Genomic DNA, 13,781 nt, shown 5'->3' on the forward strand with positions numbered 1-13,781 from the left:
GAAATTCTGAATTATTATAATGAAACATTATAAAAACATAAACAAAAGAAATACCCTACTGCATCAGAAGAGTGGTTCATCCAACCCAGTATTCCTCTCTCACTGTGGCAAAATGATTGTGGTTAGGAGAAGCATATAAGCCTGCCCCTTTCTTCAATCCATTCCCCTTGTACTTTTCCAGTATCCAGAATCATTGTACAAGGGATTTTAAAGAGTATTTCTCTGCTTAGGCCTAGTATCCACTTGTATCTGCTTTCCAAGAGCTTCTGGAACTTTTTTGGTCCATGCTGTTGGAGCATGGACCTGCTGTCCATGCGTGGGAAGTGTGTCCATGAACTTTTCTAAACCATTTCTGACCCTGCTGATACTGTTTGTCTCCACGTCTTTCTGTGGCAAAGAGTTCCAGAAGTTTACTACTACTACATAGAGACATACTATTTTTATCTGTTTAAACTGATTCACGCCAGTGTTAAGTGCCCATCACCATGATATTATAAGATACCACGTTTGGCTTACATACCACCAGAGAACTGTTAAGTGAATTCTGAACTAACTATAAAAGAAAGCCACTACTTTGGCTCTGTGCATCTTTGAATGTGATTTCTCAGATGACAGACATGCTAAAAGTTGGCTTTCATTGAATAAGAATTAATTTAATGAGGGTTAAGTGTGATTGCCCACAATATTTCTTAGTGTTTTTCACAAAAATATGTTAAAGAAAAACTTCAAAGTTAAACATGTAAACCCAAGTCAATTATCCAGGTAGCACCTTTTTCTGGAAGAAGCTGATCCAATCTCTCACACCAACTTGTATTTGGAAAATTTATCTGAATCTGACCTTGTCATTTTGGGCTTACGTTGACTTCTTGTATTTTCTTATTCAGAGGTTGAATTTTGCATTGAAAACTCAGCCACTCCCTGACAAAGTCATTACTGCCGTTTAAGAATGTCTTGAGCTATCCTAAATAAAACATTCTGAATAAAATAAGACAACATCTTCTCCTTTCTGCTTCATAGAGAATATTGAGATATCCTGCGAAAGGTATGAATACTACTATGCACTGAATTATTTTAATAAATACTAAGAAATATCAGAAATTCCCTAAATAAGTCTTTTGAAAGCTACTACAGCCAAAGAGCACATAAAACTACTTAGATTGAGTGCAAAGTTAGATTTATATCACTTCATGCCATGCCTCGATTGTGTTGGTATTAAGCCAGTCAATCCTATTCTGTGTACTGTTCTGAAAAGATGTAAAGCTGATGGAAGTCTGCTCAAAATTTTCCCAATCTGGAGGAGTAGCAGGTACTTACATAGAAGCTATAGACTACCTGTTTGCAAGGGCACATTGGGCTACAACCCTTCTCCAAACCTGAGTGACCTTCTCGTTTCCCTTTCACTGGTTCTCTTCTCATTAAGGATCTGCAAAAACAAGGATATGGATATAGCCATAATATGACCACAAATACCTCAGCGTATTTTCATTTCAACTATTTTCATAGTAAACAGAAAACCAAGATTGCAAAATACCTGCATACATGAACTGGACCTCCTTAATTACAGGCTCATCAGCATGTTAGAAGCTAAATATTCTTCATAGTAAAACACGATTGCACAATGCCTGCTTAAAGAATCACAAACATACTCCCTTTGATGGATGGTCCAGAAAGCACTGTAAGGCCTACTTTCCTCAAAATCTGCTCAATCACTAAGTAATCATTTACTTACTGTTTGTAAACATTAATCCAGGGCCAAGGTAATGGCCTTGTGACACAACACTTAAATTTATATAAAACCATGCCCTTTTAGCATTCATTTATAACTTCTGCAGACCACTCTGATTCAAAAGCAGACTACTGGCTTTATCAGGGCATGGGCAGTGGTGACCTAACACCACAAACAAAATGCTGCATCTAGCTTCATTTTTTTTCCTAACACTACTGCATTGCTATAATGCCCAAACCAAAACAAGCATTACACCTACAGACTGTAAGACCGTCGAAACAGATGCAGGAGTGGCCCTGGATTTGGTCAACAGACATCGCAGAGAAGGCTACGTTTTCGGTTTGTTCCGTGTTGCTGATGCACACGAACTACATATAGTAAGTATCAATTAAAAAGCTGATTTATACAGGATGGTGATTTTAAAATAATGAGACAGATCATTAAAAGCTGATAATTATTGTTTTTAACAGAGCAATGCTGATGTAATTCAATGAATCAGCTGTGATTTACGCTATCACAGTATGAATTTGTGCATGATTTATTGTATGTAAGCTTGATTTCAAAGGACGCTGACTGCCCTCTATTTCCTTGGCTGACCAGATGTTAGCATAGGAGATGCTCTGAACAGCTTTATATGATACTTGAAATTAATCTGTCTGCTCTGTTGTCAGGTCTCAAATGTTATGTTCATAATTTATACTCAGAGGGTTTCTTTAATCTGCGAATGTTTAACATGAATTAGATCAATATATACTTCACGATAGGTATTTTGTTTTTATCTTAATTTTGGAGATTTCTGAGTAACTGGAGAGAATGGAGAAAAGTTGAGGAAGACAAAGGAGATGAAAATACCACTCTGCAAAAAGGGGAAGAGCTGGGATAGAGAGCCTATATCAGTCATTTCCCACTCCATAGGTTCTTTCCTATTTCTATTTCCTAGAGAGTATACATGAGCTTTTCTCAATCATTGCCTGCCTAAATGCCAAAGCAAATCAATAGCCAAAAAAGCAACAGAACACAAAATTCCTTTAACTATTAGATAAAAGAGATCGAGGAAACGCAAATTTACTGGTACACTTGGCTACCTTTTAACTGCTTGGGTTGTCAACAACAATCTACACATCTGCAACGTTCATGAGCTATATTATACACCTCACTACGGCAACCAAAAAAAAAAAAAAAGCTAGTTTTGATGGAGCTGTTTAAAACTGCCTGTTAAGACGAGAAGAAGCTCAAAAAGAGATTGAAGACCCAGATTGCTACAAGTTTTCAGGTACACTTTCAAAAAACCAAACAAAAAACCAAACAGATAGAACATTCTGGTTTTCAAAGACAAGGATATGGGGAGTGATACTTTTTGATTTTTATGCAATAGCCAGATGATTGAAGAGCTCATCTAGGATGCAAACAGCCTTCTTCAGCATAGAGAAATCCCAAATTATTGGAATTTATAAAATAAAATATTCTCCCTTATCAGAGAGTAATCATGTGGCTAGCAGGCAGGACAGGTGCCAGGACAGCTATGGTTCTGGTTTCCTGGTTCTGCCACATGTGTCTTTGTGCAAATCACTTAGCCTTTAATTTTAAAATAGAGATGTTGCTAAGCCATATGAATACTGCAAAACTAATGTTTAACATGACAGTGGTGGATTCCTACTAATAAAAATATTACACTAGACTGCTGGAATTCTTTCCCAAGGTCTCGTCTATATAGAAACACTCTGAAAGAGGAACCTGAATGGATGAAATTTCATAAAACCTGAGGACGCTTATTCACAGTGAAGGGCTTTGCATCATTTTATCTAAATGATAAAATGAAATATGTCTGTTTTCATTCTGAATGTCCATACAGGGGTTGCTTGAAGTTTGCATAATTCATTCCAAATGTGAATTGAGATTCCTTTCCCCGCAGACAAATACCATACTGTTTCTGTGGACCACAGTTAATTCTTAATATCACATTCCATTACACTGGCAGTCAAATCATTATTCCCCATCCTACTTGCTCCAGAAACAAAACATACTAGAAGAATTTTGGAGCTAAGGTTCCTGACTTTACAGAGATATTTCAGTTTTGTTGTATCACTCCCTGAATAAACAGGGCAGGAAACAAAATTCTGAAATGGCATCTGGTCACTAAGGTCATCTGAAGTGGATGTAATTGTAAAACAGGCTGACTAGACAGCAGGTTTGCTAATAGACCAATGTGCTCAATGTAAAAATCAGGAGGGAATGACAACTTTTCAACGTTACCATTTTCCATACGTGATGGATGCCAGGTTAAAAACAGACTCTTCTCATAGGTTCTCTACAGAAGGTGAAGAGATAACAGCCATAAGCTGCATAAGGGGAAATTCTGACTTGATATAAGGCCACACAAAAAATCAGAGAGCAAGCAGTTAAGTACTGGAACTGAACAGAGAGGCTGTAGAACATCTGTCTTGATGATATATCGAACTCAGCTGGACAAGGCTGATCTAACTTTCATCTAATTTTGAACTTAGCTTTGCCTTGAACGAATGGCTGCACAAGATGACCTCCAAAGATCCCTTCCAGCCTAAACCGTTCTATGATTCTATCCTTGTCAGCTCAGAAAAACTTCAATACAGGACTGGGGAAGCTACATTAAAGATGAAACTCACCTACTTATAAAAAAGTTTCTTTCAGACCAAGCTTCTTGTGTGTACACATATAACTATTATAAGATATATATGTATTTTTTTATCTGCACTTCTCTTCCAGGGAAATTCATCAGTTCTTTTCTTAACTTTGGATGTGCTGGAAACTGAATGCCCTGTATTATCTGGAAGACATTGGGAGTCCTGTGAATACGGTGACGTCTATTCCATGGCAAGTAACAGCACCCAGGCAGACTCATACGTCAATATTGCATTAATTTGATCTTCACCTGAACTGCCCAGAAATTCATGTGCTACTAAATCTCTAAATGAAGGCTAGGCTTTAATATGGCTCACTGTAAAATAACATCTATTGGATTCTAGTTGTAAAACATCAGCTAAAGGCTCAGAAAAGGGGTGACTCATCATATAAGCACAACTGTGCTTCATTAGTTGTCTTAGAAGAGCTATACTCCATTCTTCCACTGCTGGTAGCAGAACTGATGTTTTGAGAATAAATCGTTAACAATTAAAGGGCACTAGAAATGATTTTTTTAAAACTCATATTCCTAGTATAGAAGCCAGAAATGCCTATGTTATACTTTGTCCGTTGTATGTTGTAGTGTTTGTGGTATGACAATGTAAAACACATGCAGTGTCACTATACGTCGGGTACGTAGCAGTCTTTGTCCTTATTTGTTGCAGTACAGTGATGCACTCTGGAATGGGAACTACCTGTGCAACCTTCATTTAAATAGGAGAGTGGTGATACTACCACACAGGACAAAGCAGGAAGGCCATGAGGAGAGAAGAGAAAAGAAGTCATTTACTCTTTTTATTAAGGGAAAATGAATGGGAGAAAAGGTTCATCCACTCTTTGATAAAGATTTATATAACCTTTGAGTATCCTAAGTTCCCCTGCTAGCTACTATTATCTTACTGTAAATAAGTCTTAGAATGACTGAGAAGGCTCTATTAGTTTTCCCTGGTCTCCTCAGTCAGGCAAACTGAAAATTAAAATAAAGTCTTTTGCTGGAGACTTGTACCTAAACACAATCTTTGAATGGTACTAGATCAAACATTCCATTAACGACCACATCTGTTATTCTTAGAAATGCTGAACATTAGAAGGAGGCATCATTTCTACAATCAACTATATCCAATTAAATCCAATGAAAATAACATCACGGTCATATATTCCTTTTTCCCCCTCAGGACTTCGGGCAATGTAAGATTATCATGTATACGAGCCAGCTGTTGAAGAAACCTCAACTACATGGATTTAATTGTACACTAAGTCCAGGTAAAATAACCACTGTTGGAAGCTAACACATACCTCAAACCAATCTCATCTGCTTACAATTCAGATTTTAGATAATTTCAATGGTATGTTAAAAATGTGTAACAGAATTAAGAGTACCCTACTCTTCTAAAGCCGACTTTATTGATGTCAGATGATAACATCACTCCAGTCCACCAAAACTTGGTAATGAGTATCAGAAAAAATTGAACTTGGAAAGAATGCCCATTTGAGGTGGTTAAATTCTAAAGCCGAGCTAGAAGGTGTATAAGAATATTCTTTTTCACAGTTGTCTTTTTTTCACACGACAGGAGAAACCTGTATTTGTAGCATGAGAGATAGGTATTTCACCTCCAAGGAAACACTTGGTATTTCAGCTTCTTATTATGAGGTCACATTAAAGATACGTATAGATATTTTACTCCCAAGAGTATCTATTGCAATATTACTAACTTTTCTGTTTTTACAGTTCCTCCCAATTTAATAGAGTGCAAAGATTGTCCTGTAAAAGGTGAAGTCTTAGAAGTCACTGAGCAACATAAAGATATTGCTGCAAAGGCCCTGAAAAAATTCAACAGCGAGAGCAACCACACAAACTACTTCAATGTTATCAAAGTTGAAAAGGTTTTAAAGACGGTAAGTGGCATTTTGTCCCAGAACTACTTACAAATGACATTTTGGGAGCAGATCCAAAACCATGGGCCCAGAACTCAAATCCTTTTAGGATCAGAAATATTGCATGTAACCTCTCAGCATAAGTAATCTGCTTAAAATTGAAGGTCCTACTTCTGCAAAGTCTTATCAACTTAATTTAGGCATGTGAAAGCAAAAGGATTTCTCATCTGCTGAAAACCATGGCAGTGGGATGGCATTCTAAATGCCTGCCTTCTTTGGGTGCATTTTTTTTATTTTGCATGCCTATTTAACTAACATATTATAACATACAAGAGTTTATTTACTATGAACCATAGTTCGTCAAGATGTACAGTCATGTGCGTTATCACAGTCATAAATCCTGTCAGACGAAGCCAGATAACTTTTTACTATTAGAATATTTAGCTCATGGGTGCAACACTAAGTGCAACACATTCAGAATAATTTTGGCTGCTGCAGAACAAAGCAGCACTCAGAGCTCTGAAGGACTGGAGGTAAATGTGTATCTGTGCTGCACCTCCTGAGGAACTGCTGGCTCTGGTAAATAACTCCTCCATCTCTGAGTGATGTTGACTCAGAGACTTACCCTTTGGGTGTTTAGAAGTGTAACTCTTGCACCACCACAATTTTTTTGCTGGTAGGTACTGGAGACCTTCACTTAAACAGCACAGGATCGTTCTGTAAAAGCGTATCAGTCCAGGACACCTCTGTAATGAGGTCCCATGGCCCCTTCCACAATACAAGCTGTTCCTAGAACCTGCCCAAATTGGAGAATGCCAAGCCCACCTCCCTGCAGCTCGCAATGTTGCATAGTAACTTAACAGTGTTCTGCACTGTCTTCCCATGCAGGACTTATCCCTACTCACATTCAGCCCATGGCTGTTTTCCATTTGCCTGGATTCAAAGATTTCTCCCAAACCATTTTTTTTGCTTTGTCTTCACACTTCTCCATCCATAGCTATAGTGAGAATCCCGACAGCACCACTAGATTCCAGCAGACTGTGTACCACCTAGACACTATGAAGTTTGATTAAAAAGTATACCAAAGAGTATGGGCAACTACTTCTGAACACTCAGTTAAACCAGTGAAACTTGTGTGCACGCATGCTATGGACATCTTCAATACAGACTTGAAATAAACTACTACTGCAGTTGAAACTTCAAGTGAAGCATCTCTTTATGGATTCTAGCAGGATCACAAAGGCCTTCTGTTCTTATGGAGCAATGCCTTCTCTATGAATAATGCTGCTGACATTAGAGAAAGCAACAACCTCACAGAAACTGGCAGAATTTCATCCCAAATTAACATCAGCACTGTAGTACTATGCACTTCCATCACTGGAAGGGGGTGGTTGCCATTTTCATTGGAGCAGCTGTTCAATTTAGGGAGAAGACTCTAAGGGCTCTACTTCCTAAAAACACAGGCTGTGTTTTCAGAGAGATTTTATAATACACACATGCCAGACAAAGAAACAAAGCAACCATCTCCTGGAACTCCTATAAAGGAGTGAGGTATAAATAATCTAATCCATTTTCCTTACTGAATACGCATGTGTGTACGAACTTTTGAACAGCACAGGTAATAAATGCATGATGTAGACAGGATTTTGATAAGAGTATAGAGTATTGTTGCTTTTAAAATTACAGGACTTTTTTTTTAAAAAAAAAGAAAAACCACCTGTCACACTTCTTGACTTCTATTTCAGACTGACTCCAATGAAGTTCACATTTTAGGATTCTCTATAAAAGAGACCAACTGTTCCAAAGGTGTGCAGCAGACAGAGGAGCCACTGGAATGTGACTTTCTGGATAACTGGCATGCTGTGAGTAAAGTCTTTGAATAAAAAATGATAGAAGGGGCGGCACCAGGAAGATCTTCCCATGATGATTCCAAATGTTTCCTATAAGCATGCACCCAAACTCAAAATTCAGAACCAGCGTATCAAAGTCCAGATCTTAATTTCACAGCTACTCCTTCTTCTTCTATAAGGAGCTAATCTCAAATCTAAAAGTAACTGGAGTTGCATATTTCAGATCTAGAGCTCAGATCTTCTCTTTGGATCTGGCTTTCACCTTCAAATTGTGGCCATTCCCCTAGTAAATTATTCATGCTATCTTCATAAAAACATTTACACTAACATGACTCATAGATTTTGAATGAAATATATGCACTGTGCCATCCCAGTGAGCCCAGGATTACTTTTTTCCCCTCTGCTGCAGGGGAACAGAGGGTGGAATAATTCAGGCCTATCTACAGATTATTATCAAAGTACTCTCAACACCCAACCTTCCCTTTACAATAACAGTCAACAGCAAATAAAGTACTAGGCAGCAGCAACAAACCAAAATAAATTATTCCACAGAAATGAAATGGAAGGAATGGAATAAAAATATGGAAAAATAAAACCTGCAGAATTGATGTTTTTTTTTCCCGTAAATTCATTTCCTTCTCGGGCTCCTTATATTCCAGAAGACTGGAAAAGATTGTGAATAAACTGGTGGCAGAACTAAAAGCTCACAAGAATGAGGCATAAGCCATATAGCCAGAGGTTTTAAATTCTGTTCTCAGTGCTGACACCACTGTTGTGTGTGTAAAAAGTTATTAACATTTGTAATCACTGGTCATAATAGGCTACTAATGGCCCTAGCATGTACTAAGATAAAGCAGCTGCTAGAGAAAGCATACACAGATTATTTTCTAACATTGATAATAATGATTGTGATATTTCTATAATGACAATGTTTGTTATCATTTCCTGAGTTCTGTGCTCTTTCCACCTGAGCAGTTCTATGCACGATGACTGGACAGCAGGGGAAAGTCACTGCAAATGGGATGCTAAGGGAAGTAATGCTAAAAGATTACAGTAAATTACTTCTCAAAAATAAATACACAAAAAAAGCTCAACATTGAGCTTCATCTCAAACAGCATAGCTACGCAGTGTCTGGTTTTGAGGACTTTGAGCAAAATTTCTGAATAGCCCAATCTGAGCAGATGTTTGACAGAAAAGAATAAAAATCAGCCTGTGTAGATATTAGTAGATGACTAATTTTTACAGACATCAGAAGTAAGCTGGAGAGTGACAGCCCTCTAGATGCATATGAGGAAGTGGTCTTCACAGTCAAGACCACTCAAAAATTAAATATATTTTATTCATTTTTTATAGGCAAGTATCATTGGCCAGAAAGCTCAGGATCTAAGTTATATAAACATACTTAGGTATCAAAGGAAGTAGCGTAACTTTTAAAAGGTTGACCTTTCAGTGGCTTCTATTATCTCCATCACCAGAACCCAGATGTGCATTGCTTTTTCTTTTGTTTTGCTTAGCACAAGGGATTCTGCAAGGCACGAATCGTCAGTGATTCAGATGCTCCCGATGGAACAGATATAAGCTGTGAACTCTACCATCCCTGGGTATGTACTGAATTACTGAAACGTCTCTGGCTATTTCCTAATGCAGGCTGTTGCAACCTCAGTCCAGCCTGACAGAAGAAAGGTTGCAAAGGTTGTTTATGCCCCGTTATTACTCCCCGGGTGTGATGCAGCATGCGAGGACGGACTGGCTTTTGACTACTAGGTCAATCAGAGGATTAATTAGCATCGAGCTGTCTCCACTGCTTCCTCTGAAAGTGTCTTCGCTCTAATCATACTTCTTAGTTAAAGTGAGTAGAGATTTACAAGTTCAAAGGGAATTTTAGAAAGCAAGAGGAGGGGAAATGGTCTTTATTATATGTGTTCTGTGTTTGGTCCCTTCTCCCAAGCACCAGGTGATAAGACAAGAGGAAATGGCCTCAAGGTGTGCCAGGGGAGGTTTAGGTTGGATATTAGGAAAAATTCGTTCACTGAAAGGGTTGTGAGGCATTGGAACAGGCTGCCCAGGGAAGTGGTTGAGTCACCATCCCTGCAGGTATTCAAAGGACGTGTAGCTGTGGTACTCGGGGACATGCTTTAGTGGTGGGCTTGGCAGTGCTAGGTTAACGGTTGGACTCGATCTTACAGGTCTTTTCCAACCTAAATGATTCTGTGATTCTATATTTGGTATTCCAGTGTATATTACAACAGCTAATCCAGTGTGGTTTTTATTTTGCTTTGATCCATTACAGATTTTGCTCAGTTGGTTAGATCATTCCATTTTGTTATGGCATAGTATTTCCAGATGCTTTTCAGTAATTCTGCATTTTATCATCTACTCCTTCTCATATATCCTGAAAAAAATACAGCTTTTCTTTTCCTTACAAATCACTGGAACTGTAAATGTAAACCTATTAACTCCCACCTCTCTGTCACCACTTTCTTCTGTTTTTTTAACATCTCACTTAATGCTTCTCGCCCTGGTGTTTTTATAAACAGCAGCATCACCATGGACATAGATGCAGACATTCACGTCCGGGTTGGCCACACAGACATTCCCACCATCATTCTGGTCACCGACATCACCACAGAGACAGACGCCCACCACATTTTCAATCCAAACCTGAAGACACTGAGCAGAGCCATGGTTTCAACGAAGAACAGGAAGACAGCCATGAAGAATCTCCTCCCTACCATGGTAGACGACATAACCGCCCTCGCCCACCACACCATGGTCCTCCACCTCCGCCTCAAGAGGACTTAGGTCATCCCCCTCCTCCCTATGATGAACAACATAGTCCTCCTCCTCCCCAGGATGAAACAGACCAGTCCCCTTCTCCCCTTCCTCCCAATGATGAACAACATAGTCCTCCTCTTCCTCCCCATCACGGACCCCACTGTCCTCCTCCCCCTCCTCACGGACCACCTCACCACCATGGACCACACTGTCCTCCTCCCCCTCCTCATGGGCCAGATCACCCACATCCTCCTCACCATGATGGACCACACTGTCCTCCTCCTCCTCCTCCCCCTCCTCATGGGCCAGATCACCCACATCCTCCTCACCATCACGGACCCCACTGTCCTCCTCCCCCTCCTCACGGACCACATCACCCACATCCTCCTCACCATGATGGACCACACTGTCCTCCTCCTCCTCCTCCTCCTCCCCCTCCTCATGGGCCAGATCACCCACATCCTCCTCACCATCACGGACCCCACTGTCCTCCTCCCCCTCCTCACGGACCACATCACCCACATCCTCCTCACCATGATGGACCACACTGTCCTCCTCCTCCTCCTCCTCCTCCCCCTCCTCATGGGCCAGATCACCCACATCCTCCTCACCATCACGGACCCCACTGTCCTCCTCCCCCTCCTCACGGACCACATCACCCACATCCTCCTCACCACCATGGACCACATTGTCCTCCTCCCCCTCCTCATGGGCCACATCACCCACATCCTCCTCACCATCACGGACCACACTGTCCTCCTCCTCCAGGACACCATCCTCATCCCCATCATCACTACCACAGACATCACTGCAACAAGACAGGCCCATCAGGAAAGTACTTTCCATTCCAGGTAACAGGAGCTATCTATCGCATTCCAGTTCTAAACACGCAGGATTCTCTCACAGCTCCCAGTGCAAAATTTCCTGAGCTATCCCACCTGAGCCCTCAATCCCCCAGCACCGAAGAAGGTACTTCCTTCACTGACTCAAATCTAAAGGAGATGCCAAAAACTGTAGATTTTCCAGATCACCATTCACAATCAGAGTCATGCCCAGGAAAACCCAAACTTGATCTTCCCCAACTTTTGCCTTTGTTTCCATATAGCTCCATAGCACAAACTTCTTCTCCGTGACCCCAGAGAAAGTTCCTGACCTGAGGGCTGTAGGGCCAATGACAGGTGTACAATGAATGAAAATAGCATGTGGTGAAGGGGGAAAAGAATACAACTTGCAAGGAGGAGACGCACTGAAAATAATGATTAATATAAGCATTCCAACCGGCTTCTTGATCCCAGATATCTCAGACTCCCCTGTAACTGCAAGGTTCAATAGAATATGCTTGGGTTCCAATCTCACCTGTGAACAATGCTCCTTTAGCTCTAACAAAGAAAATTCCCTAACGCTGACAACTACCAATCTTCATTTCCTCATAGTTCCTAATTATAATGTACTTCTCTGAGGACATCTGACCACCTACCATTAAAAATAAAAAAGATCCATGGTACTACATTCATTCCCACTTTCTAAAGATCTAAAGAAAATAAAATCACATAAGCATTTTTTCTTGACAATTGTCTCTTTTGTCACTGTGGCTGTTTAGCTGCACAGTCAGCACCCGTGAGGCATAGTCTAGCATAAATTGACTAATGGTAGCTGGGTTACCAGGTTATCTAGAAAAGGGTTGAGACTAGTTAATGACTTGTGTTGTAACACTGCAGAGTGGCCTGCACAGGTGCTTTCGTTACTGCAGTTACTGGTAGAGATATCAGAAATGCTGCATTCAAGGACAGCCCTTTTCAAACAGTTCATAATTGCTCTCAGGGGAGGGGAAAAGCAGAAGCAGGTAATAACTCTTTCAGGTGAATGTCTTCTTTATCATTGAACATTTCCACTGGAAACTGAGTTGGGAGAAGCAGGAAGAAAGGGTACTGATGTCTCTTTACACTGAAGCCCCCAACAAGATAAAGACAATTCAGACGTTCCTGGGACCCCAAAGAGTTAGTTCAGATCTGCTATATCACAAGCAAGAACATGGGGCTAATTAAAACAAACAAAAAAACAATTTTGCTCTTCAAAATAGCTTGTTAATAGCATGAAGTAAAATAAAGAGTGAGAGGTACATTGAAGAAAAAGAAACAAAATGGGGACGGCATTTTGTGTAACTGAGTAAAGGCCATCTATTTTTTTATAAACGCATTATAATGTACATACAACCGTATTTATGGCATAGCTCATCCACAAGGTCTCTGAAGTACAATTCCTTTAACCCAAACTTCTAGCAAGACCCAGGTAGAATGCAGGATCCGAGGCATTCCTGAAGTGTGCACAGATTCAAAGCAGAGCTATTTGGGCTCTTCACTGCCAACAAGTGCCAGATGTTCCCAGCCAGCTCTAATTCTGGCTCTGCCCAATACAGGCAACATTCCTGAAGCCCTTGTTCTAAGGCATCATTTTCCCATCTGTAATGACAACAAAACATTATGAAGACTGGCTAAAGCATGATCCAATGGTAGCCTCCACATGATGGCAAAGACAGTCACTTCCAAAAGCAGGGTGAAGGATGAGGGTTATCAGCTGCTGTTGAAGAGTTATGTGACCTTTAATGATGTGCATCTGTCCAAAGACTTATTTTACTTATGTTCTGACTTCTTGGAACTATTGCAGTGTGAGCACTAAACACCTATAAAATTTACAGTGCTGTTGTCTAGAACTAGAACTTCATTACCTTTGCGACCTTCTTGGGTGTTTTATGTAAACCCCCTAAAATTCTTTGCGAGTAGCAGTTTTGGTGTTAAAATAAAGGCCAGAAAGCCACAAACACTGCTTTCTCCTTTGCTCAGGGGTCATTGTGCTTCATCTAAACCCACGTCCAGCTGCAGCCAGTTAGCTGTTATCT

At 40.2% G+C, this 13,781-nt stretch overlaps 2 protein-coding genes across 3 annotated transcripts in view; one reads left to right on the forward strand and one right to left on the reverse strand.

The window, feature by feature from the left end:
• The window catches only part of SENP5 (SUMO specific peptidase 5), a 180,530-nt gene that overhangs the window by 142,600 nt on the left and 24,149 nt on the right, over positions 1 to 13,781 (reverse strand). The window lies entirely within an intron of this gene.
• HRG (histidine rich glycoprotein) lies at positions 1,809 to 12,444 on the forward strand. Of its 2 annotated transcripts, none has more exons than XM_083848388.1 (7): positions 1,809 to 2,103; positions 4,469 to 4,576; positions 5,560 to 5,647; positions 6,114 to 6,280; positions 8,005 to 8,121; positions 9,625 to 9,711; positions 10,648 to 12,444. In XM_083848388.1, the coding sequence occupies exons 1-7, from the start codon at positions 1,906 to 1,908 to the stop codon at positions 12,016 to 12,018; spliced, it is 2,136 nt and encodes a 711-aa protein (XP_083704514.1). In that variant the 5' UTR covers positions 1,809 to 1,905; the 3' UTR covers positions 12,019 to 12,444. The 2 variants fall into 2 exon arrangements, with proteins under 2 accessions (XP_083704514.1, XP_083704515.1); XM_083848389.1 differs by having other exon boundaries at positions 10,651 to 12,444.

Source organism: Anser anser (assembly GCF_964211835.1).
Source record: "Anser anser genome assembly, chromosome: 9".
NCBI lineage: Eukaryota > Metazoa > Chordata > Aves > Anseriformes > Anatidae > Anser > Anser anser.